The 27,747-nt window shown below is 38.0% G+C and overlaps 2 protein-coding genes and 1 pseudogene across 3 annotated transcripts in view; 2 read left to right on the plus strand and 1 right to left on the minus strand.

Moving 5' to 3' along the window:
- Nucleotides 1-8,203, plus strand: part of LOC109064438 (E3 ubiquitin-protein ligase PDZRN3-like) — a 13,934-nt gene extending 5,731 nt beyond the window's left edge. For both annotated transcript variants that reach the window (XM_042749325.1, XM_042749326.1), the window contains 3 exons: nucleotides 2,638-2,749; nucleotides 4,009-4,095; nucleotides 6,198-8,203. In XM_042749325.1, coding sequence (XP_042605259.1) covers nucleotides 2,638-2,749; nucleotides 4,009-4,095; nucleotides 6,198-7,643 — 1,645 coding nt within the window. In that variant the 3' untranslated portion in view covers nucleotides 7,644-8,203. The remainder of the gene's footprint in view (nucleotides 1-2,637; nucleotides 2,750-4,008; nucleotides 4,096-6,197) is intronic.
- Nucleotides 8,204-10,273: 2,070 nt separating this feature from the next.
- LOC109064439 (retinoblastoma binding protein 5) lies at nucleotides 10,274-20,288 on the minus strand (the record flags this gene model as incomplete). The annotated part of the gene is given in 13 exon segments (XM_042748936.1): nucleotides 10,274-10,663; nucleotides 11,818-11,961; nucleotides 12,476-12,590; nucleotides 12,592-12,732; nucleotides 14,375-14,448; nucleotides 14,545-14,656; nucleotides 15,272-15,336; nucleotides 18,162-18,283; nucleotides 19,112-19,170; nucleotides 19,250-19,339; nucleotides 19,341-19,416; nucleotides 19,863-20,003; nucleotides 20,104-20,288. Coding segments are annotated over 13 exon segments (1,377 nt in total), but the record flags the coding sequence as incomplete, so codon positions are not given.
- Nucleotides 20,289-22,053: 1,765 nt separating this feature from the next.
- The window catches only part of LOC109064427, a 195,802-nt pseudogene continuing 190,108 nt past the window's right edge, over nucleotides 22,054-27,747 (plus strand).

Below are 27,747 nucleotides of genomic sequence, written 5' to 3' on the forward strand. Positions count from 1 at the left end.
GCTTTAAGATATGCATTTTTGGGGCGTTAAATAATGACGCAAATACCAGTAACTTGACGAGCGCAAACGTTAGTAAATTGTGTTGCGTGATTCACTTTAATACTCTCCTCCCTTAAATTTGGTATCCTACAAATGCATATTTCAAAAGATCAGGCGCAAAAAAAAAAAAAGTATTTTGTCCATGCCTTTTCAGCACTAATTCTTTATTGCGCGTCTTTAGTAAATCTTGACAGTACTATTTTAACGGCAAGAGATAATTTGTGCTGGCGCAAGCTGTTAATAGATCTGGCCCTAAAAATGCTCTTCATCTATTCATTTTATGAGCATTGCGTTTTTCAGCTTCTATTAAGTAAAAATTTGTAATTTATTGCATTCGTTTCAATTCTGCTGCTAATTGAAATGAACAGTGTGTCCTATGTGAACGACTTTTTAGAGTGCTTGCGTAATTACTTTTAACGTGAGAGCAAACAAAGGCATTTTTCACACAAATGTGCAAGCTTTCTGGCGTTCATTACAAGAACGATAACTATACATATAACTAAAACAATAACTATATTATTGTCCACATCAGCGCACGATGACGTTCTGTTTATTATGAGCACGCTGCAGTTTTGTCATCTGCAGCTTTAAATACTTAAGCTTGTTAAAGCAGGATGGATTCTGCTTGGCTGTCAGTTGCTTTATTCATTAGCTTTGGGAAAAAGTCATGATTCCAGTGACATCGTTCCTCTGTGTTATTGTTATAGTTCTGGTGTTGACTTCCTGTTCTCACTGAATTTGAACGATTATTAAAATATAGTTATCGTCCTTGGTGCAAACTGTTTTTTTTTTCTATTATAGTTGTTTTTTCTGAACAAAAACAGTCCATTATGCTGCTTCAGCTAGTATTGGTTATCATATTGTTTTAATTTATTATCATAATCATAATCAAACTCCTTTGTAACGCAGATAGTTTTACCATTTATTGCGTGTTTTGTACTCTTCTAGTTATTTACCGGATGAATCTGAATGAGTGTGATTCAAAACAAGCTTGAGGTGGTTTCATTAATCTTTTCGGCTGACTCGTTCAAACGAACTGGTCCTCAAGGGTTTTTGAAAGTAACACTTGGTCATGTGACCAAAATTTGACCAGTGGGAATGTCCGAGGGGCAGGTCCTGTTATGCCATCCCACTGGATTTCAAACTCGAAAACACATGTGATGTGTTCCCATCCGTCAAGAGCCGTCTCTAGCATGTGAGCGGCCTTAAGGCACAGTCACGCTAGGTTTTGCATTCATGCGCATGTGAATGTGCCACAAGCATAAAATATCATTCTTTGCCTTTTACAGCTTCATCTGATGAACGCTCACTGCAGAATTCATATAGCAAAGACGTTTGGGCATTTGAGATCCCTTTCTTTCTAGAAGGAAACATCAAGGACGCAGTGGCTCCAGACTAAAAACATGAGCCATTAGATCCTAAAATGAAACCTTTAGTTGCCAAATGAACTTTTTTTGCTGCCAAATTCAAAGTTTTGAATGCAGAGAGTCTTACATTAGCTTAAGTCAGTATTGTGCATTAGGGACATTTTAGACTAATAAGTGTTGTCTGTTACAATTTGATGCTGTCAGTGACTGTATTTTGTGTCTGTTTTGTAAGAACATTTCAGATTGTTTTAAAAGAGGTAAATATTTTGTTTATTACTCATCCTGGTGACCTTACATTTGGACCTCGCTATATTCTAAACCATAACTAAAAATAAAAATGCAAAAAACAGTTCAAATGCTTTGAATGTGTATCTTTACTTAAAAGTTTTCATATAAACAAATATTTAATAAATAGAGTAATAAGACTCACTTACCTGGCTGCCGTTAGTCGCAGTAACGGTTCCCGGTTATTTTCAAATTCGAAAAATGGCGCGCGGTTCAGTGAGGGAGTCAGTTGGGAACTCGTAACGGCTCTGAACGATTCGCTGCGTGCGTGATTCTGATTCGAAACAGTTGCTAGTTTGTGTCATGAATCTTCTTGACGGACTCATTCAAAAGAACTGATTCACGAGTCATTTGCACGCGAATGGGACATCGCCTCTCGCGCTGAGGAAACGCTATACTGATCAATCAGGTGACGTGACGTGCACGAAGTTTACTCGATTTTAAAATTATTGTGGACAATATTTATTATTATAGTTTCTATACATTAAATGAAATAGAACATGTAAGGGGAAAACTCTTATTTTGTCGATTTTTCTATGTACAAAGTTCAGTTTATTTCTTTACGTGTGCAAGCACACTTATTTGACAGTAAAGCTCTTTCAAAATTCTGATATATCAGAAAAGATGCACCTTTTGCAACCGTATATGCTATATTTAGTGGTGTTTATTAAGATAAGCATCATTATAATTATTATAAACTACCAATTATTGTTAATAATTCTATTGTATGTGAAGTGTAATGTTCATATTTCATAAAATCACACTCTTTCTAGGCATCTTAATACAGCTGTTGGTCTTAATATCAGAATGAGGTCCGCTGCTCACAGAAGCTCCTTACAAACACACAATAACAGCATCTTAGAGGAAGGGGGCGGAGCCAGAGATGTGTTTTCAGCACATAAAGATATTAATGAGTGTGATATATGAGTGTTTGTTGTGTTCTCAGGACGTACTACGATCACATGTCTCTGCCTGGTACCCGTAGAGATGGAAGCAGGTACGAGTACCTACCAAACACGCCCCGAGACCCGGCGCACAGAGAACCACTGGCCTACAACGTAAGATCTTACCAGCATCAGATTATGATGAGTACCATATTTATATAAAAAACTACATCTATAATGAAATCAGTTTTTAAAATATTATACTTTTATATCAGTATGATTGTATTTTTTATGAAAACGATTTAATTTAAAACCATATCATTATTAAATTGATATGTCATTATGAATTTGAATGAATACGAATATGTCAGTATACATTATTTTAATAAATAAATTAAATGAGAAATGATTGGCATTTCTACATAATCAGATTATGATTATTATCAGCTGTTAATATTTATGACGAGATTATGTATACTAAAATTTATACGTTTATATATATATATATACACATATATAATTTTATCATATAATTTGTAATATGATAATTAATATGTTTTTTTTTATTATAATTTGTAATATACTAAATAATTTATACTAAAATAAATTAGTAAAAAATATATATATTAATAAAAAATAATAGAATAATAAATAGAAATGACTGGGATTTATTTTTATTACTATATTTTATTTATTTATAAAAACAATATTTTAATGTCTTTTTAATGAGAGTTATTAGATAATTAGTTTTATGCATGCAGATCATTTCAGGATTTTGATCTTAAACCAGTCTGATATGTGTCACATTTAAAATGATGTTAATAATCAAAAACAAAAACAAAGGATAATCACTGGCACTTGTTTATGTGTGAATATCAAAAATGTCTTTCCAAACCCTGATCACTCTTCAATGCCAATCTTAAATGAGCGTTTAAAGCAAGCTGTCCTGTTAGGAAATGCTAAACTGTGTGTGTGTGTGTGTGTGTGTGAGAGAGAGAGAGAGAGAGAGAGAGAGAGAGAAAGCTGTTCTCCAAACAAACACGTTTTTCAAAATGGAGCTGCTCTCTTTTGCTCTGGAATTATTCATGCATTTAGCTACGCTTGGGAATACACACACACACACATTCACATGTGCATTGCGCAGGAGGAAACAGCCTTTAATAAAGCGGCTGAAGGAGAGACAGACAGGAAACGCTGTTCAGTTACTGTTCAGTCATTTCAGATAATCACTCTTCCACATCACAGCCTCATTATGCTAATAATTCATCAGGAAAGCAGTGGAAATGCTCGCATGTTCTTCTCACAAGAGCAAAAAGGGTTTGAAATCCCATCACCATTCATAATAGTGATGCTCTTCTTGATGTAATAATTCAAAATGTACTTGAACCGCAGTCCGGTTCTATGTTTAACGGTGTGTGACGTGCTCGTTTCAGTTCTCCAGCGGCATGTCTCCGCGACAAAACTGTCTGATCAGATGCTGCAACTCCAACATGGATGAACCCAGAAGTTTCCAGAGTCAGGTGAGAGTCTCAGCGTGAATATATGACCAGGACTTGAGGAATAATTGATGAAGAACTACTGAGTTATTGAACATTCAATGACGAATGTTCGGAGTGTTTGTTCAAGGCAATACATCACATTGTGTATAGTGTAAAAACTGACTAATAAACATCAACATACTTGCCCAAATTGATTGAATACATTAAGAATTGCAAACAATTTTTGTATTCTTAAATTATGTTCAAATATGCATTAACAGAAACCCGAACTCAGGTGAAAAAGTCTTGTTTGATTTTGTTGGCATATTAGAGTTAAAGCTTTTTACCGAAGGAATTTTGGGAATTTTGGATTTCTATCGCTCTGTAAATCTGAAAATACTTAATCAACACCCTTATTTTAAAGTACATCTTTTGTAAAAAATAATAATAATAATTTGACCATGGTTTTAAGCAATAAACTTAAAACTGGAGAAACAACTCATATTGAGAAAATGGATTTTAAAGATACGTTTAAATTAGATGCAACAAGGTAAAGTGCAAAAATAATAATAATAGAACAGGCCAATGATCTATGAAACAAACCCTTCTGTTAAATCCTTCAGAATATAGATCTGAATAAAACTATCAAATTTGGAAATAAAGAAACATCATTTTTTTTTTAAAGATATTGAAAACTACTGATGCAAGAGAGATAAAGTGCAATAAGATTGTTTTACAAACACTTTGTTTTCTTTCCACTGAAACAACGTTTTTGAACATCCCCAAATCTCAAAATTAACCAGTGCATGAAAAAATACTGATGAATGTTTTTTCCTGTAGTGTCTTGCCCTAAAAAGATGTGGTGTAGTGAAAAACATCTGTAATATAGTAAAAATGCAACAGCAGCCAATTAATGCAGACTGAGTGAATCTGGAAGGATGCAGAGTTCAGAGTTCAGATCTGAGGGATTGTTGTTGTTCTGGTTCTCGTGTGATTCTCTTCATCCGTCACAGACCGAGAGGCGAGGAGTCACATGTTATGTAAGTTATGTGTTACCAGGCAACTAGCGATCATAAATACGGCTGAAGACTGTGAGCCACCGGAGTGACTCTTGAGCTCTGATAGAAGACCATTCAATTAATAGAATTCATTAGAATTTTCCTGTGTTTTTCTTTATTACTTGAGATGCATTCACACTGACAGTGATTTAATCTGCTTTGTGGATTAATAGTCAGTGCTTCTACTCTACTGCAGTATCTAATGGATGCAATGCTATTGGCTGTCGCTGCTCATTTGCATATATATAGTTAAGCTCTGTGTAATTGTTGCATCGTCAACGGTCGCCCATATCGGCTTAAATTAACTCAACTATCATTGAAAATAAATGTTTTTGTTGCACATTTCTGTCAGCCATAAAAATACCCCATAAACTTTATCAAAGTTATAAATGCATGTGTATTTAAACTGACTGGATGAACCACACATGAGTTTGCTGTTAATTAACAAATATGCACAAACCTGTAACAGTAAATGGTACTGAACCATTTGAAAACCGCACAGAAACCTTGCACACATTGAGTCCGATGCATTTTAATTAATCCGTAACGGTACTTAATGGAGTCTTCAAGCAGTGAGGATGATTTTCTCGTCCTCTCGCTTCTTAAAAAGAGAAGGGGAAAGGAAATGTTGTTTTGTCCATCCAATCCTGAGATATAGAGAGGACGGAGAGTTCCCTCTCGGGAGCAGCGGGATTATCACAGGAGATTCAAAGTTTACTTCAGGATGTCAGTTTGATGCTTTGCTAGCGATACTAGACCCACATATTAAAAAGAACACCACCAATTTCTGTGAAGTCAGTGTGCAAAGATCCTTACAGTGCTTTGTGCTGCGTGACAAAGTGGATCAACTTCACAGTCGCCTTTCTGGATTTTGGCGTTCGCTTGTATGATGGCTCTGAATTGTCAAAGCACCTCTCAAAATGCTTGCTACAGATGCGAAAATCAAACAATTTCGGACTCAGTGTGCAATGACCTTTAGAGAGTGCTTGTAGATACAACATAGTGCATAAAAAACACACACAGAGTCTTTTTACCCTGGTAAAATCAATCAATGTAATAATATGTGTGTGTGTCTGTTTTCGACAGACTGATGACGATGACTACATGATGGAGAAACCCCTGGGTTACCTGCCTCTTCATCACGAGCTGGACAGCGGGCTCGGCTGGACGGATGGTAGCTTCCACCAGGGGGAGCTGTCGGGGGTGGAGACGGAGGAGGGGCTTGAGTGCCACGGCGGGTCGCCGTCGTCGGAGTCCTTCATCTCGTCTGAACTGAGCGACTCGGGTTTCTACAGCGTCAGCACCGGCGAGTTCCTGCGCTTCCAGCGTCTGCTCGAGAAACGCATGCGTCATTACAACGCCCGCATGCACCACCAGGGGGAGCCGTGCTCTCGCGAGCGGTGCGACAGCCAGATAAAACACCCCCTAGAGGCCATCCCAGAAACGCTGACGGTGCAGCCTCAAAATGTCTGCGCGCCCGTCCCGGGATCGCACGGTTTGTTGCGCGTTTCACCCGTACAGTACCGCAAGGCGGAGCGTCCGTGTTTGAACAGGCACAGCTCCAGCAGCGGCTCGCTGTTCAATCCCGGGCCTCATCCGAGTTCTGCGGGAATGCTGAGAAGAAGCAGAACGCTGCATCACCGCCCGGCGACAATGGAGTACCGCAGACGGGCGAGTCACCCGGCCTCGCCCAACTACTGCAGCGCCACACTGCATCCCTGCGTCCACAGAGTCGACCTGCCCATGAATCTCCCAGAGGAGCCGGACTTGGCACTTATGCACACCATTGCACACCCTGTTGTACACCACACTGCACTCCCTACACAGACTCTACACGCAATGAGTCAACCATCCCTGATCTCTCCAGCTCATGAACACTGTTGCATGCCTCCGGATCTTCACGCCAACGGCAGGATCCGGGCATCCACCGAACCGCAGCTCCAGAGGAGCCAACAGACGCCCTACAACAGGTTGCACACTCTAAGTCACACGCCCAGTCAGGACGCCAACGAAACCTGGCCGAAACTCACCGACCGCGCGGGATCCGTTGGCGGAGGCGGACTCTACAGCACCTTGGAGGGCCACACGTCCGCTAGGAAACCACCCGGCGGGAATTTGCGTGCTTTGCGAAACCAGATGCTGCGGGATCGAGCGTCCAGATTGGCGGACGAGCGTAGCGGCATGAGCACGGACGAAGAGAGTCACAGCGAGGTCCGCATGGGTCGCTACTGGAGCCGCACCGAGCGCCGCGAACACATGCTGCAGAAACAGCGACAGGCCAGAAACAACGACAGCTGTGCCGCAGCTCCGTCAGGATTGGTGCATAGCGGCGGAGTCATGGGAGGAGCTAACAGAGAGAGTTGTAGCACCGTTCTCGAACTGAGCCAGAGGAAACTAAGTCGCCTGCGGAACCGGAAGCTGCTGGACGACTGGACCACTGTAGAGGAACTCCTAACGCACGGGACACGCCTGGGTCCCAGAGAAGCCGCCCGGCAGCTGCCTACGTCGTTGCTCACCGTCACAACTGTATAACGAAACTCACCTAGCGTGTGTTCAAATTGACTTGTGTGTGTGTATGTTTGTGTGTGCTGGACCAGCCGCACTACACAGAGCTACCTCCTGACATTGAGGTTTACTGTAGATACAGATGTTTCCGAGCACCGTAGTACATTGATTTTTAAATGTTATATTTGCAGTATCTTGTTTCGCATTGTGTTGTGAAGAGACGTTTTATTAGGGAGCGATTTCACTGCAGTTTGATTCGAAACGCATGAAGCAATACAACAGATTACGACTCCAGACTAAACGAATTTCATTTGGTGCCAAGGAAATTTTACGTTACAGATCATTTTAAGGTGGTGCTAACCGTGAGATTTCATTTGTTCGACATGATTTGCAACTAGCCTATAAACGACATCCGAATTACGTCACTTTCGCACAAAATTTAAAGAATTCCCTTTCCGGCTGTCTTCCTCTAGCCAATTTGTGGCGTTAGCACAGCCCCTCCTTTCAATCATGAATCTGACTCTCTGGGAATAATATCGGATACTCTCACGACAGATCGGGAGTGGGATACGCCGTTGATTGGGTGTGCAGGGATTGGGAGTGCAGGGTCATGCGGAAACGCGAGCGTGTGTTGTGAAGTGTGCGGGTTCTTGCACTATAACTGTAGTTCTGTAGAGTATTTTTAAAGCTATTTTTCTTGTGCTCTTCACAATTGATGTCACGAAAAGAAAATTTACAAAGAACTTTTATAAAGACTCAAATAAGGATTATAGGTGGTATTAACATAAGTACAATTTGGAGAGAAAGACGATCGATGCACTGAACTGTGTTTTGTTCTAACGTGTAAATTTATCAGATATTTCCAGCGCACCTTTCCGCAGACAACAAGGTTTTAACAGTACAATACAATAATCCTCATGAAACACAAGCAGAATTAATTCTGCACAAGTTGATCAGCTAAGTTAGACAAATAAATGGTGTTCTGAATGATTCGTTCTGCTCGCGTTCCATGAACGAGACCTAATTATTTTCCAAAGTAGAAGTATTTTTGGAGTCACCTGTTTCTGTTTTTCTTCTTCGCTGAGCAGAAAATCAGGATTTTTCCCACCTGCACTATTTTTGGTGCACGAGCACTAGAGTGTTTACAATTTTTCCTCACAACTGTGACTCTCTGCGGCACATCTCGCCCTCGTTTCTGAGGTGAAATCACGTCATTTCCACCGTGAGTCAAACGCTGTGAATAATGGATGTGAACGGATGGCAGAAAACAGAAAAACTCTCGTTGGATTTTGCTCGTTTCCACTTTTAGAAATCATTTTCTTGGAATATGATGTACATGTGGTTGTAATAAAGATGAGATTTTAATTTTAAAGAGTTTTTTTGTAATGTTTTATTGACGTAAGTGAAGCTGTCATGACAACAAACCTTTATTTAATTCAGAAACTGACCCGTCTCTGAAGGCAGCGCGTGAATTCCCGCGCTTAGTTTCCACACTTTGACCAACGGATTTCCTAGCGTTCATGAATATTACATCATTTTATAAAGACTGCACTTTCAAAGAGCAGACACAGCATCTATTAATTTGTATATTGACTGCAAAGATTTTAAAAATCCTTGACATCACGTGTAGTTTCCGATTTGACAAATAGCCTACCTTAAAGTTTAAACACATGCTTAATCAGTCGAAATTTCAACACAAAGGCCACTAATTTAAATGTTGAAATTGACATACTAAATTGAAATTACTTTAAATGTGGAATATATTACATATCAAGTCATAATCATGAGGCAAACAGTCGAAATTATGGCTTTAAGCCTACATTGTTAGGTACTAAATTATATCCTGCTGAAAAAAAAAAAAAAAAAAAACAGACACCATTTCAAAGTTTGTAATGGTTTTACTGGTTATAACGGGACTTGTATTGGTTTTAATGGAAACTGTAATGGACCCTGTGGGTCTCTACTTGGTCACCTTCTATTGGTGGCTTGTTAAAACCAATAAATCCTAATGAAATATGTCCCAAAACACTGAAAAAAAAAAAATTTTTAATGGTTTTAATTGTTAAAAGTTGATGGTTTGTAATGGTATTTGTAATGGAAACCATTAGAACTTTTTTTGTAATGGTTCAATTGTTTTTTCAACAGGTAAAAATTTGAAATTGTGACATGAAAAGTCAAAATTATGTCAAAGCATACTTTTATCTCATAATTAGGCCTATTAGGTAAAAATAAAAAAAGGCAAACCTGACTTTGACTTTTTAAAATCTCATAATTCTGACTTACTAAAGCATTATCTTCATTCTTCTGAACTATTTTGAGACAGTTAACAACTACCGTGTGAGTAACAGTGATGTTTTGAGCCTCAAACCAGAGAGAATCTGAACTAAAACTCAGAAAGTTAAGCGTTTCTCAGATGTTCACTTACTTTGGTCTGGTTTTCACTCTTGAGATGTTTGTGAATAAAACACAGAAACACAAAATGGAATCCAACAGTAGAAAAGCACAAAATGGAACCGAATAACAGAAAAATGTCTTTCTCTCGCTCTTTCATTCACGCTCCGCTGGCACCTTCTGCTGGATGGAAACGGTCAGTGCAGGAAACAACCATAACCCTGATAACACTGTACCAAAACACATTTTACACACAGAGGCCACTCTCAAAAAAACAAACTGGTTTAATATGTATGCAAAAAACACAACCAGTGTCAGAAAAAAAGAAACAGATGCAAAACAAATAAAAGACATCCGACTGAGTATACGACCCAACTAGTGCTTATACACAGAGACAGATCCATCTACTCTAAACAAACATGATTCCCTCTTCCTATCACTCTCTCTATGTGAGCAAACTGATCAGACGGGCTTCAAACTGTGGCGTCGTTGAGCTGTAATGTCCTTCTGTAATAATACAACACAAATACAGTCCATAGAGTCCATAAAAAAAGAAAGATGTCATTCATCCACACAGCCAGGGGGCGCCAGAGGCCTTCAGCTTCAGTCCAAACCCTGAACCTCGTGCTGCTTGTACACCGCCGAGACCAGATTTCCTGAAAAAAAAAAAAAAAAAACAGCATTCATGTGGTTAAATTAAACTAATATGTAAAATGAATATTTTCGTGAATAAAAATCGTTAAATCCTTCAGATCAACGTAAAGGTCCAACGAGCAAAGCGAAAAGCATTGCAAATCTGCACCAAAGCTAATTTCGATCCAATTTATGACAAAAAAAATCGGCATATAATCGCAAGCGAATCATCATTCGCATGCTTTAACGCAAGATATGGACATTATGAAAACCACAGCTGGGAATCGTACAATTAAGTTAAAATTATTAACTAATAAAAATTATTTTCGTTAATAAAAATAAAGCTAAAATAAGATTTTAATATTACATAAAAAAAAAACGTAGAACCTAAATTAAAAATGGTGAAGTGCAATAAAATAAGTTTCTATTAGTAAATTTACTAAATTAATAGCTAAATAGGGAAAATAAAAGAAAATTATGAAAGCACAAAAAAACAAACCTGAAAGTATTTAAATATAATATAAATTAGGGGTGGGCAATATGGCCAAAAAATAAAAAATAAAAATCACGATAACACAAAATGTAAAACAAAATATGAAAATAAAATATGTTAAGATAACACAACTTATTTTAAAATTAAATTATTAACAAGTGAAAACTATAAAAAATTAAAAAAATTACGATCATAAGAAATAATATCGCATAAGAAAACTAATAACTATATACTAAAAACTGCTCGCACACACGAAACGGATCATAAGAAATAATATAAAATAATACTAAATTAACACAAACAAATGACTCTTTTGAACCGATTCTTTTAATGACTCGGTCAAAACGACTCATGAATCATGCCCCTTTTGTATCTTTTAAAGATTTGCATCTCAAAACTAATTTTAGTAGTAATGAAAGCAACGGTAGAATTGAACCTTCACCAGTAACGGTCTTTGCTTTTGTTTAGTACCTTGACTGATTTATTAGGCCGGTTTTAGTACACAAGTTTTGCTGCAGGGCATCATGGGAATGATCAGGGAGGACAGCAGACCTGAAGCATTCGCTCACACATCGAGTAGGTCAGAGCAGGAAGGACAGGAAGGCAAGCAGGAAGCAGCCAATCACAGCTGAGCTCAAGCCGCACCGGACCCATGCGGGACACAGGGGTCAAAGGTCATCTTACCTGGCGTCCCCAGCCCCTCTGCTCTGTCCCGGAAGACTTTGGGTCTGCGCGAGTCTTTGTCTTTACCTTTCGATCCCTTGGGCCGCCCCGCCGCCTTCTTCTTGGACTTACTGTCGCCCTTCACGCCCAGCAGCGGATGCACCTCTGCGAGACACAAGCGCAGGCGTCAGAGGAAGTGACATCATACAAAAATACCAATTTAAATACAACTGTTTATTTGCATTAAACTATAAATAAATCATAAATAAATACTATAAAAGTACATGAACAATACTAAAATAACACTGCTGCGCAGTCCAATTCACAAACAAATGACTCTTTTGAACTGATTCTTTTAAGGACTCAGCCAAAAAGACTCATGAATCATGTCGCTTCTGAATCATGATTATTTATAAACTAGTGCTGTCTATCGATTAATCAACAATTTTTTCTGAAATTAATTGCGATTAATCCCCACCTAACGTTAAAGTTTATCAAGGAAATTTATATCACGCAATAATTATCGATATCAATTTATCGCCCAGCCTTAATCTGAATCTTAGTGATTTGCATTCAATACTAATTTTAGTTAGTAATACATGCAACGTTATGATTAAATCATCACCAATACTAGTCTTTGTTTCCGTTTAGTATCTCAGGGTAGTTTTTCATCTCTTACCGTCGTTCGGGACGCCCTGCAGCTCGATGGTGGTGGTGCGGATCTTCTTCTTGGGCGGCCCTCCGTCATACGACGGTTGCCGCTGTTTTTTGTCGCCGGGGCCGCTGTGGGCGGCCGTCGTCCGGCGTGGCGTTCTGACCCGCGGCGTCGGGCGGAGGGCCGAACGGGTTCTCCTCAGGGTCCTCCACCTCCGGAGCGATGGGCAGATACAGCAGCGCTTTAAAGTCCTCCAGCTCCTCGTCACTGCAAAACACACTCGATTAAATTGACTGAGAAACACCACCAACACTACTATACGACAAAACATAACGCAATACAATAAAAATAGACTCGATTATATAAGAACAAATAAAAAACAAAATTAACACAAACACATTTACACTCAAAGATAATTAAAAATAAAAATTTCAATTAAAATGTTAATTTTGCGAAAAATAAACTGGTTTTAACAATACGAACCAACAAAAAAAATAAAACACATGAAACGGTATGATAATATTAAAAATAATGTAAATTAAAGCAAATTAAATAAAAAAAAAACTTTATTTTGTGAACGTCAAAAAAATGATATGAACAAACAAAAACATCAAAAAATAACGAATACACATTTAATACTGTGATATAAATTATGTAAAAAATACAGTGAATTAAATTTAAAATTTAATTTAAAATGTTGTTAATGTCAAAAACTATAAAAACAAAAAACAATACGAACAAACAAAAACAACAAAAATAAACAAACACTTGCACTGTAAGATAATAATTGAAAATAAAAAACTTTCATCAGACTTGCATCAAAAATCTTTTTTTGTGAAAAATAAACTGGTTTAAAGGGGTGGTTGACTGCGATTGCACTTTTTTAATGTTAGTGTGTAATGTTGCTGTTTGAGCGTAAACAATATCTGCAAAGTTACGATGTCCCGCCTGAAAGTCTCAGTGGTAAACGGAGATATCTTCTTTTATAATGATGAACTACTGTGATGATATTACAAATATTATAGAATCTAGCGAATTAAACTATGATTTTGCGAATGTCGAAAACCTTATCAAATGATCCGAACAAACAAAAACATCAAAACTAACAAAAACCTTTTGAATTTCAAAAACTAGATTAAACAATATAAGCAATGAAAAACATCAAGTCTAAAAAATAAACAACTAACACATATGACAAACAGTACGACATTAAAAATGACGTAACATAGTAAATTAAATTTTTAAAAAATTTGGCAAATGTGGAAAAACTTGATTAAACAATATGAACAAACAAAATGACATTACGACATTAAAAATGACGTAACATAGTAAATTAAATTTTTGCGACTTTTAAATTTTTATTTTGCGAAAATAAACTGGGTTTAAACAAAGTTAAATGTAAATTAATTTATAATTTATGCATTTAGCAGACGCTTTTATCCAAAGCGACTTACAGAGTGCATTCGGCTATCATTTTTACCTAGCAGTGTTTTCCCGGGGAATCGAACCCCCAACCTTGCGCTTCGTACGCATGCTCTACCATTGAGCTACAGGAGACACTATGGTAAACAATATGAACAAACAAAAAAACAGCTGAAATGTCAAAATGCAGCAAAATGATCACAAAAACACTCTGTACCACGATTTTGAAAAACTATCTTGAATATTGTGTTTTTTTTATTTTTTTTTTTTTTTTTTCGGATGTCAAAATAAACTAAACTAAAAAACCAAACAAAAACACTCGAAGCTGTATGATGATAATAACAATGTCAAATGTACTGGATGAAATGCATTTTCCGATTGTAAAAAAATTGTATTTAAAACCTGACTAAACATTATAAACAAACATAAACAAAACTACAATTTGTAATGTTTGTTTTTATGGATTGAATTAATTTTGTGATTGTAAATAAACAAAACTACAAAGATGAAGAAAAACACGTGTGTGGGATCGACTGATGTGACGTCCACCTCCTCGTCCTCTGCAGCGTCCGCACCTGATACACACACATCAGTGTCACTTACAGCAGTGTGTGTGCGTGAGTGTGTGTGTGTGTGTGTGTGTGTGTGAGAGAGAGTGTGTGTGTGTTTACCAGTCTGCTCCGGTTCGCTCTTGTCCTCGTCCTCGATGTCAAACTCTGATTCCTCGTACTCCACGTTCTCGTCCAGCTCTTTAAAGTCCGGCGCAAACGCGCTCCAGTTCTCCTGCAGAGATATACTGCTTGTTTTTGCACTATTTCAAAAACAAAAGTAATTCCAAACACAGCCACAGGACTGTTTTGCGTCTCTGAGCAACATGACGGTGTTTATTTTTAAAGTCTCTCTTTCAATCTCCAATGACTCACTTATTAAACAGTGACCTCGCTGCCACCTACTAGCGGTTTTAATTTCACATTTAAAGTTTATTTTTATTATTTAAATAATTTCAAATATAAATATTCATTATTTTATGTTTAATATATCAAAGCATTCACATTCAAAGTTTATTTTTATTATTTAAATAACATTCACGTCCCTGCATTAAACGGTGTGGTAACATCTAAATGCCTCTTCAGATGCAGCTTCTGTGTTTCCTCTGCACTGCAAAGATGGATTTTATTGATACTGATTTCATTTGTTTGGTAACAACCCAAATGTCTTATTATTGCACACGAATAAATGTGATTTGACTCAAAGATAATGCAAGCATGGAGATAACGATAATAATGCCCATAAAGGTCAAAATCAATTCCGCATTACATGGGAAAGATAAATTTAACTCTCTCTCACACCACACAAACAAACACACACACATTTACGAGTGCGGGCTAAATTCCTCACCACTTGGTTCTGAGCCCAGATACTGGCTGGAGATGAGGCGGATGATCGGACGCAATCGGATGCCACTACAACACACACACACATCACACCACATCAATAGTGCGAGATCTGCGTGCCTAACCAATAAATGGTTTTGGGATCTGATGACAATACGCGAAAAAATTAGTGTGAGACAGAAGCATTTCATAGCAACCGGATTAAAACATTTCTCATGTTTACTAAAATACATATATACATGCCATAGTGTATTTATATATACACAATAAATTCATACAATAAGGTACACACACCATAGAAGACACTATTTACGCGTTATACTCACAATTCAGAGCTATGAAAGTCATATCGGATAATAGCGGTTCAATATATACTGAATATGAATAATATATATGTATGTTAATGCCAGTGATAAATGCACAATCCAGCAAATTCTGGAGTCTGGATAAACATTCCCGATACTCTTCTCCCAGATGTAGAATGAGCCCAAGCATCATGCTCTGATATACACGCCGTCACCGAGTAACATAACACATCGGCACCAGATATACATACATTACAGTACTACTAAATATTTAAGTATTTAACACAAATGAACACTATCAGTTTTCAGACTGGAACTTTAAAGCGGGTATGTGTAGTTTTCTGATTCAGATTGGAAATCGCAGAATAATTTCAGGGAATTGAATGATTTGCGATCCATGCTCCAAAGTCCGATCTGAAATGATGGTTCAAAAAATCATTATTCACAGTTAGGTGCATTGAGGGAATTATTTAATTCAGATCGGCGGACTTCAGAAGCGTATAGTGAATCATTTGAATCAGAGCAGGTTCATGAATCATCTGATTCCAGATCAAGAACTTCAGAGCAGGGATTCACTTGAATCATTTAGAGTTGAATGATGATCCCGATCCTAATCCCAATTCAGATTGGGACTTGAGCCGGATCACAATTCTTTTTTCCTGATTTCATTTTTTCATTACAGAGTAAACATTGACCCATTGAGGAAGTACAGTTATAAAAACAAAACAAAACAAATAAGAGAAAGTATACACATATACTAATCCGTTTAAGAACAGTTAAACATGGTTCTATTGTACCAGAAGTGTAGTAATGTGTTTGGAATATGACAGTAGGTGAATACACACCTGTTGAAAAAGTCCTGTAGTTTCTGTATGGGCTCCAGCTTTAATGATTTTAAAAGCAGGTATAGTTCTAAAACAGAGCCATTTAACTCAAAATCAGTTTGCAAAGTGATTCGCTGTTTACAGCGGTGGATCGTGGATCCACGAATCATTTGTGGTTCTAATTGGCGACTTCAAATCGTGCTGTGCGAGATCAGGATTTTGCATATCTCCCTATCAGTTGATATAAGCGGGTTTGCTGAATTTCAAGATTGGAAAACGGAATCATTCGGGGAATCGTATGATTACGATCCATGCTCCCAAATTTAATCTGAAAGAAGAAGCTCATTATTCTGATTCGTGCATTGGGTTCCATTCAGATGGACTGGAAGCGAGTGGGTCATTTGAATCAAGCAGGTTCATGAATCCTGTATTGCATCAGAACTTCAGAGCAGGATTCATCATTTGATGATTCATGAGCGCGGCTTGAGACGGATCACAATTCTATTTTCAGTATCATTTTTAAGTACATAGAATATATTGGAAGCCTTAGGGCGATACGTTATAAAACAAAACAAAAGCATGACTCCGTATGCACCCGAGGAGCTCCTTCACCAGGGGGTCCTGGAATGGAGAATCTCTCATCTCCCAGATCTTTTTGGAATATAAGCGTCTTTGTACCATGAAATGTCCGGAAGCTTAAGGCGTCCTCCCCATTATAACTCCGCCGTCAACCCGAGAAACCATCGCGTCCACGGCGTCCTGACACACACACACCACAGTGTTGGAAAGTCCATCTTGTAAGTTTTGTCGCTGTGATGAACACCATCGTGACCACACAAGCTGAACAGCTTGTTTTAAAATCTCAAACATTTCATAAACAGTTTTGTAGTGATTTGTTTACAGCGTTTTCCGAGGTAACGGCTGCCTTTCTACGGTTTAGCGCCAACCTTGCTGTGAGAGAGTGAATGTTGGCTGTCACCGGATCAAAGAAACCATCCGTTTTTAGAATGATTGACATCACTTATTAATGATTTTAAATGCAGGTATCGTACTGGGTGAAACAGAGTCTTCTTTCGAAACTCAAAATCAGTTTTTGTGGCAAAGTGATTTGGCCTTTTTCTCACACGCACTCCAATGTGGTATTTCGCATATCGCGGAATCTATTTGATTCAGATTGTGACTTCTCAGAACATCTAATTTTTTGATTCAGATTGGAAACTTCGATACACTCCTTTCAGGATATTGAATGATTCGGGCAATCCGTGCTCCAAAGTCACGATCTGAAATGACGGTCGCAACAAAAAATGATATAGTCTGCTTGGTGCATTTGATACTTCGTAATTTGAATTCAGACTCCGTGGGACTCTATTCTTCAGACACACGGTAGTGAATCATCTGAGTCAGGGTCAGGTTCATGAATCATCTCGATTCAGATCAGAACTTCAGAGTCATGATCTGCGCAAGTCATTCGAGAGTGGGAATGATGTCATGATCACAATCAACCACATTTCGATTTGGGACTTCTGAGAGCCGCGGACTCACGAGTTCTTTTTTCCCCTTTTTCATGTTGTTTATATTACCACAGTAGAAAACATCGAACACATTAGGGCCAGTCAGTACCATTAGTTAAAAAGACATAACAAAACAAATAATTAGAAAGGATACAAATATACTAATCCCTTACAGAACATTAAATATGGTTCTATTGTACCAGTAGTTGTAGTAGATGTTGTTTTTCTACACACACACACACACACACACACACCTGTGTTGACCAGGTCCTGTAGTTTCTGTATGGGCTCAGGTTCTCCGTCTCTGCCACAGGTCAGGATCTCGCGGCCATCATACACACGGATAATACGGTCTGCTGTGTTGATGAGGAAACAGCTGCGGGACGAGAAGACATCACATGATGCAGAAATATACTCAACACTGCTAAACTGAACTAAAATATAATCCTTGATATTAAAAGAAAAAGGTCAAGGTGGTGCAGTCCTGCTCTGAAATCAGTCACAAACTTAGTGTTCAAAAAAATATCAATAATAACAAAAATAATACATATGTAAATCTTAGATTTTAACATCTTATTTAATAGTATAATAATAAAAAAAAACAAACATAGTTTTGCCATCAGAATTTATCACTACATTCTATGTATATAACTTAATGCGATTTTATCCAAACGTGTTTATACTACTGTTAGACTTAACGAAACAAGTTTTTAGCATGACTTTTGTCACTATTTCTTATACGCGTTAAGCTGAAGTATTTTAACAAGAACAAATGGAGGAAACATTAATAATAACATTACTAATTAAATACTAATAGTTGGCGTCAAATAAATTACTTCATCATTTGATTATGGACATGGGAACTTCACACCACATAACATAACAATTATAAACTAATAAGCATAACATGTAAAAATAAAACATACAGCATTTTGGCAGAGTCTCTTTTTGTCCTGCATCCAGTTCCACAATAAATAGTAAAATACATAACTGTGACACACCTATGGTTTATTAATCTACATATTATATGTTTAAGTATTATGTTTTTAAAATTACAAATATAGGCACTTATATATGGTTAGCATATTCATCAATATGATCATATATAATTTTTTTTCAATCTCAGCGTGACCTCTGACCTGCCCTTACTCGTGCGGGGGCAACTCGATGAGATTTGATGGCACGGTGGTGTTTGCTGGTTCACTGTGGCATCCTCTGAACCGACGCCACGAGGTCCTGTTTGTTCGTGTTCAGCACCAGAATCTGAGAGAGACACACATCAGACCAACTGCTCAGTCTCACACACACACACACACACACACACACACACGTGACCCCTGACCTTTCCCTTGGCGTTGCCGGTGTAGATGTAGTCTCCGCGCCGGTCGAAGGCTGCCACCACGTTGAGGTCGGAGTCGTCGTCCAACCGCAGCAACCACGTGTTTGGAGTCCGGACAGCGAAGCAGCAGCACTGGAGCAGACTTCATGGGACACACCAGCACCTTGTCCCTGAAACACAGGCCCTCTCTCAATGCCAAGCACACAGTGACACCTCACACGTGACTCTCTTGATAACCAGCTCGCCGCAAAAACATTACAATAAAACGAAATGATAACATAATGTTTCCTTCACTGTATGTATACTTCACAAAACAAAATATAAAACACAACCCTCAGTTCATTTTAATTTCAAAATTATAAAACATATTAATGTGTGGTTTAGGTAATATGTGCACATATTCTCTGATTATCTCCACTGTATGTGGAAGCCTCCTCCATAAACGGGGCGGAGCAAGAACACATCCGGAGATTAGATCTTTACTTGGCTAGATGTGAGTTTTGAACTGGAGCAATACTTGAGCGACGACTGACGACGTTTCACAAGAACACACAAGACGGCACACTGAGAGACAGCTACAGAGTCAAGCGGGCGCACAGGAAGTGAGGACACTCACATGTCTCGGGGGTGGTACTGCAGCTTGAGGATGGGCGAGGGGAAACGGAAGGCGTGGTCACAGTCTCCCGTCAGGACGTCCCACTGAGACACGATGTTATCTGTGGAGGCACTGACCAGCTTGTGTCCGTCTCTGCTCCAGCTGAACCAGAGACACTCAGTGAGGACACATGTGTGTGTGTTTGTGTGTTTCTCTGTGTGTGTGTGTGTGTGTGTGTGTGTGTGTGTGTGTGTGTGTGTACCTGAGTGAGCAGACGGGGTGTATGTGTGCGCTGATGATTTTGGCGATTCCTCGCGTCAGAAAGTCCCAGATGACGATGCGTCCATCGTTGCAGCCGACAGCGAGCAGCGTCCCCCAGCGGTTAAACGTGCAGGTCAGAGCCATACTGATGCGTCCAGTAGTGCCAATCCGCCGCCTCGGACACACACACACCACACACACACAACACACAACACACACACTCACACACACAACATATTAGTACATATACATATATATACATAATAGCATATACATATATAATATATATATAGGGGATATATATATATATAAATAAAGTGGTTTTATGCTGTTGCTGTACCTCTGGATATTTCGATTCTGCCCGAACGACTCTGAAAGATAGAAAACAGTTTTGATATTTAATAGTTCACACAAGTCTGCAGTAATATAATTATATAACAATGAATAATTATTAACCCGACAGTTCATATCAGAGAACCGAAAGGTATATACATATGATAAAAAAACATCATTAAATGAGCACTGAAAGAAAATAAAAATCGTTGTGTAAGAGTTTCTGTTGAATGTTTATAAACATTACAGTCGGCTAGCAGCGGTTAGCATTGAGCTAACTAACTCTCGAACAGCAGCGGAACTCACCGAGCAGCTCCAGATTCATCTCTGCTGCGACACCAACACAACCCCGATCACTGGATAGAAGAGAAGCTAAAGTATGAACGGAAAATCAGCAAAAAATTAAAACATTAAAACGCTCCCGAAGAGCGACTGCAGCGCGACTGGCGCGTAGCTGCGACGAAGGACCCAAAAACAAAGCGCCGCGGCGAGCGCCTGAACAAAACACACCGGACCACTCTAACGCTCTAAGTTTATGCTTTAAAAGTGTTTTTCTGAGTCACAAACCCAAACGCCAACCAGCAAACAACTTTCAAGAAGAGTAAAAGCTAAAACCAACTGAATGTATATGAATATAATTTATAGTGTGCAAGCAGCAAAACAAAACACAGCCAATTTCACAAGATTTATCCCCGGTACAGAAAATAAATGTGAGTGACAATTAAAAATTATCCATCTATTATGTTCCCAAAAAGTTTTATATAGATATATACTATATATATATATATTTATATATAATATATATAGATATAAGATATATAGATATGTTGTGTGGTTTTATACCACTTTATGTGTCGTTCGGCAAAACTACATAAACTTTCATAAAATAGCAAAAAGTCGAAAAATAATTATCTCATAATTTAATGTGTATCAACGCACGAAATAACCCATGTTTACTTCACTTACAATGTAAAATTACATCATAAATAGGACTGCTACGAGAAAAAACGCTGAAGGCACAGTTTCCCGCAGTTCTACGGTCTTTTCCAGTGCTGCACTGAAACCGCGACCTCAGATCCAAAATGGCGTCCTACAGAGTCGCGCCCGTGATCATCCGGGTGTCTGAGGACGCGACCAATCAGACGGCGGATGAGCTAATAAGGCGGGGTAAGGTGTGTTCGGAAAATCGGCTATAATAGCATTACTAGCGGACATAAATGACAAACGCGCGCCGGGATCGCATCTTAAAATCACACTAAACGGTATTCAACGTTCAAACTGATTCAAAACTACGCGCAAAGCTCTTTTCATCCACGCCGCATAAACGTGAGAGGGATTTTTTGTTGTCGTTACTCCGGCGCGGGCGCGGACCAATGAGCGGCGTCCATATGTGGGGCACGAGCGGCGTGAGTTATCGCGGCGGCGCGCAGGCAGCATAGAGCCACAACTATAGATCGCGCGCGGCCGTTTTAATGCGCTGTTTAAAATGATCATCGTACAGCATTTTCATTCGCAATGTAGCAGATAGATACTTAACACGACTACTTAGAGATGTAGACCCGCGAAACTATATTTAAGAGCGCTTAAACCGTTATAAAGAGCTGTAGACCCGGATCTAATGTGTTTGCTCTGTCGGCGCATGCGCAGCGCGCGGCGCAGCGTTATGTAAAGTGTCGCTGTTGTGGCCCGGTTCTCTGGACTTTGGTGGACTTCGCTGCTCTGCAGTGGTTCTGCAGGGAAAGTTTAATAAACTGTGAGATGGTTTTATCCCCGGGACTCACATAAACTCAGTTCCCCTCTTCAGGTGAGTGGCGCTTCACAAACTCGCATCATTTCGTGTTTTTAACAGCTTACATTAAGAGCGCGAACCGGGAGACCCATTTCAGTAAAAACACGCAAACCTAAAACACCACAACACTTTTTGTGTATTTATAACGTTTTGATGGCCTTTGGTAAGCGACACTTACAGTAATGACCCAGTTTTGGGATTTGGGGTCAAGTTATGAAACATGCAAAATTATGTGTCAAGCTGTGATTTTATGGTGAAGATGTGTGCAGTGGGTTTCATCTTTAATTAAAAACATTGTTTTATGTGCCAAAGTCCTGGAAAGAAAGAGCTGCTCTATATTTCTTGTGTCAGTTCGTTATGTAAAAAGTAGCGCCTTCGCACGATTAACCGCGATTAATCGCATCAAAATAAAAATTTGTATAATATTATTTGTTATATTTGTATATTAAATGCATTTATATATTACCTATATAATGAATAAAATATTTTCCAAAATATATACTGTATGAGTGTGTATTTATATATACATAATAAATATACACACACACACATTATGCAAACAACACTTTTTTGGATGCGATTAATCGCGATAAAATCGTGCGGCAGCGCTATAAGATATTGTATACGCATTATTATTGAAAGTAGCATCAGTAATATTGAAATGCAAACGGCCGTGCTTCTATTATTATTGATTCTTGTCAGGGTTATGAAGTGCATGACGAGTTTGTGATGAGTGATCCGTTGATCTGCGGCCGCAGCATCATGTCTATCAACTCCATCCACTGGTTCCGGAAGGGTCTGCGTCTGCATGATAACCCGGCTCTGCTGGAGGCCGTCAGGGGCTCCCACACGCTGCGCTGCGTTTACTTCCTGGACCCCTGGTTCGCCGGGGCCTCCAACCGCGGCGTCAACCGCTGGAGGTGAGAGACACATCTGACAACACCTTTTCTGCTCACGCTGCTTTAGATTAGGGTCCAGTTTCTCATTATGACTTTTGTTGCCTCAGTATCAGCTCATCATTACTGCTGATTAATGCTCAGTAAAGTAATCTGTAGGATTGAGGATTTAGAACAAGGTCTTGCAATATGTGTCTTTTTAAGTACTAATAAACAGCTGATATCTCAGTAATATTCATTGCATGTTATAATGAGAACTGGACACTAAAAGTGTTAACAATATTCTTACTTTAACTCACCAAAGTATTTAAAGTGAGAAGGGCAATAAAAAGGCAAGCATTTTAGGTTAGATCCTTTATAATGTTGAGGGTAGATCCACATTGTATATATGAAAGTCTGGGTTCTGGGTGTCTTGGTCTGACCAGGAATGAGACCAGAACTGAGATCGAGACAGTCTGAGACCAAAGTCCAGACTGAGATTAAGACCATAGACGAGATGGTTTCTGCTGCAGCGCCGTCAAGAGTCTGGCTGCATTCCTAAAAGACACAGAGTTCAGTTACGAAAGAGACGGGAACACAGTGTTCCCACACAGAGAGAGAGTGAGTGTGTGTGTGTGTGTGTGTGTGAGAGAGAGGCGGCGCTGAAATGATGTCAGTGGGTCAGAGAGACAGAGAGAACACAATAAAGCTTGAAAGCTGTTTTTTATTGTTACCACATTAAAGAAATTGTAATCAATAATAATTTATTACTTCATAATGATTAAATAATAAATAACTAAATATTATAAAAAATAAAATTTTAGAAGTATTATTAGTACTGTTATTATTATGATTATTATTATTATTGATTAATTAGTGCTGTCTCGAACGATTAATCACAACTAATCAAAATAAATAAAAAAATAAGTTTTTGTTTACATTATGTATGTATGTGAACTGTTTATTTTTATATATATATATATATATATATATATATATATATATATATACACACACACATACAGTATATATTTAGAAAATATTTACACATTTATACATTATATATTTTATGTTATATATAAGTATATTTAACAAACATAACATATTTTTCTTAAATATAAAGGCATGTGTTTTTATTTATATATACATAATAAATATACACAGAATACACATTATGTAAACAACTTTTATTTTGGATGCGAATAATCGCTAAAATTAATACAAAAATGCTTTTTTTAATTTAATGTCGTTATAATAATACTTGAAGTCTGTTTATTATATTATACAATTATTATTAAGAACACATTATTAATATTTTGAACACTTTTAAAGTTAACTTTAAGTTAAAAAATAAATCATAAATTACTATTAGTTGTATATAAAAAAATTATTTAATAATAGTTAATGAATAATATAGGGATGCATGATATTATTATTATTATTAATAGTTATTTTCAAAGCTTCAGTGTACTGTCATTATAAAATAACTTCATTATTTAAATTTATTTTTATATATAATATATATTTTTTTTAAATTATCATTTTAAATTACACTTATTATAAATTAATGTTCATTTAATTCTAACAAATAAATATTGCGCTAAAAACTAAACCCAAATTAAAAATATAATTTGCTTTATATTGCTTATAACTTCCACACAGGAAATGCTTCTTGAATGTATCTTGAAGCAGTGCATTTTGGGATTGTTCTGTGTGTGAGCTGTTTGTGTAGTGCTCACAGGTGTGGTGTGTGTGTGTGTGTGTGTGTGTGTGTGTGTGTGTCAGGTTTCTGCTGCAGTGTCTGGAGGATCTGGACTCCAGTCTTCGTAAACTCAACTCCCGTCTCTTCGTCATCCGCGGTCAGCCGGCCAACATCTTCCCGCGCCTCTTCAAGGTAACGACTTGAGCTTTACAGTCTTTTGGTCACGTGACTGCATGAACACTCGTCTGATTGGTCGGCAGGAGTGGAAGGTGTCTCGGCTGACGTTCGAGAGCGACTCGGAGCCGTTCGGGAAGGAGCGAGACGCAGCTATAAAGAAGCTGGCGTCTGAAGCAGGAGTGGAGGTGATCACGAAGATCTCGCACACGCTGTACGATCTGAACCGGTGAGGACACATTCAGATCTACTGTGCTTCCAGATTACATTATATCAATGTTTAACATAATATTTACATTTAGGCTATCAAGAAGAGTTAGACTGTAAAACTATAATATGATACTATGGTATTATAATGTGTAACTTTTTAAAATAAAAAAAAAGCTTAAAAGAAATGCTTAAAACTTCGCAGAATTTTAACAAATTCTAGACTCTAAATACAAGTTTTAAATTAACTCAACAGATGCTTGATAATATAAATTGTTATTAAATTGTTATTAAAATACATGTTCCGTAATTAAAATTTTGTATTAAAATTTAATTATTAATACTTTTTAACTTTAAAACCTCACTTAATTAATTAATTAATTAATATATAATGTATGTATTAAGAAAGTAACTTTAATTTATTTTTTATTTAAAGGGGTCATGAAATGAGAAACCAAATTTGCCTTGATCTCTTGGAATATAAGTGGTCTTTGTTGTACTATTAACACGTTCCTGCAAGTTTCATAGCTTAAGACGTCCTCCCCATTAAAACGAGCCACTTATTTAATCAAGCTCTAAATACAGCTCGGTCTGGATCCATGGTAAGAAGTGTGACGGCACGGGGGTGCGAAGTTGACGTTTTCCAACCATTTGCATATGACCGCCTCCAGCACATAGACAACTACGCTCATTTCGTATCGTTGTCGCGCCGCGGCCCTCACAAGTATCAGTCAGTTCGACGGACAGCGAGTGGGTCTGTGTACAGGAAAATTACAATGCCACGCAAGATGTTCTCAAACATATAAGGTTTTTTATCATTGCAAGAGCCATCGCTTCGAATGCATCACCTACCGCTACTAAACAGTTACGCTCAATCCAGAAATGTTCTGGGGCTGGGGGGTGTTTATAATTGATCGATAGGCACTGTCATTATAGGCCGAATCATCAACAGTGGGTGTTATACACTGAACTCTTTAAAGGGGAAACACCCAAAAACAGACTGTTTGAATCAAAGGATGAGAAAACAGGTGGGATAAATGTCATGAATTCACTACATTTTAAAAGTTAAAAAAAAAAAAAAAAACTATAGTAATACTATAATTGCACCTAGGGGACCATAATAATAAAATAAAAAAACCCATGTCATGACACCTTTAATTTAAATATTTAAATATTTTAAATATTAAATATTTAAGATATTAAAATAGTTTAGAATATAGATTAATATAAAGTAACTTTACAAATGCACTTAAAATCTAATTTTGCATATTTAATTTAGACACTTGTCAAATATTTTTTTTTAATATAATAATATATCTGATTTAAACTTTATATTTAAATATAGTTTGTAATACATCTAATTTAAATTCTGTGAAGATACATAAAAGTTTATAATATACGTTAATTTAAAAAACTCTAAAGCTGTTTCTAAAGCTACAATTTGCAATGTCAACTTGATACTTTCTCTTTTAACACAAAAATAGCTTTAAATATTAATCTTTTGGAGGTATTTTCCGTCAAATTTATTTTGTGATTGATTAGATTAATCAAAACATCATGTAATTTCATATTCTTTTGGGAATGCTGTTGAATCCTTTCATCAACTGGATCATTTAAATGAGTGAATCTGCACGGTTGGCGTGAGTGATTCAGTGAATCTGTGGTGTGATGGTGTGTCAGGATCACGGAGCTGAACGGTGGTCAGCCGCCGCTGACGTTCAAACGCTTCCAGACGCTGGTGAGCAGCATGGAGCCGCCGGAGCCTCCGCGGGAGCCGCTGACCCGAGAGCTGCTGGGACACTGTGTGACGCCCGTCAGCGGAAACCACAGAGAGAGATACGGAGTGCCCCTGCTGGAGGAGCTGGGTAACACACACACACACAGATCACTGTGATTAGAGAGGTGCATCATGGGTAGGGGTGGATTTCCCTTTCACATGCAGTGTGCACAGAATTACGTCAGTGTTTCCACGAAATCATGTTTGTGTTTGTGTTCAGGGTTCGACACGGAGTCTTTGGCTCCTGCTGTTTGGCCCGGAGGAGAATCAGAGGCACTGATGCGGCTGGAGCGACAGCTCGGACCCGACTCTACCGCGGTATGACACACACACACACACACACAGACACGTGGCTCCAGCTGTGGTCACGTGATCAGGCGTGTCTGAGGCGTGTGCTGCTGTTTTCTAGGCGTGGCAGGGGGAACTTCGAGCGTCCGAGATGAGCTCCAGTCCCGCTGCTGGCCAGTCCGCTGGGCTTGAGCCCGTACCTGCGCTTCGGCTGTCTGTCCTGCCGCCTGTTCTACTACAAACTCACCGAACTCTACAACAAGGTGCGGCACTGCAAGACCTTTAATACCTTTTCAATTATGTATTTGATTCATTCTAATCATTATTTTGTTGTTATTTAATTTGTAGTATACCTAAATAAACTGAAATGTAATTTAATTTATTTTTTATTTGAAATATATTATATTTTTTATAAAATATAAACCTGTTATATAATATTAATAGATTATGTATTATTATAATATTATATATTTTTATATTCTAAATATTTTTAATGTAGC

This window comes from Cyprinus carpio, chromosome B22 (assembly GCF_018340385.1).
Source record: "Cyprinus carpio isolate SPL01 chromosome B22, ASM1834038v1, whole genome shotgun sequence".
Taxonomy (NCBI): domain Eukaryota; kingdom Metazoa; phylum Chordata; class Actinopteri; order Cypriniformes; family Cyprinidae; genus Cyprinus; species Cyprinus carpio.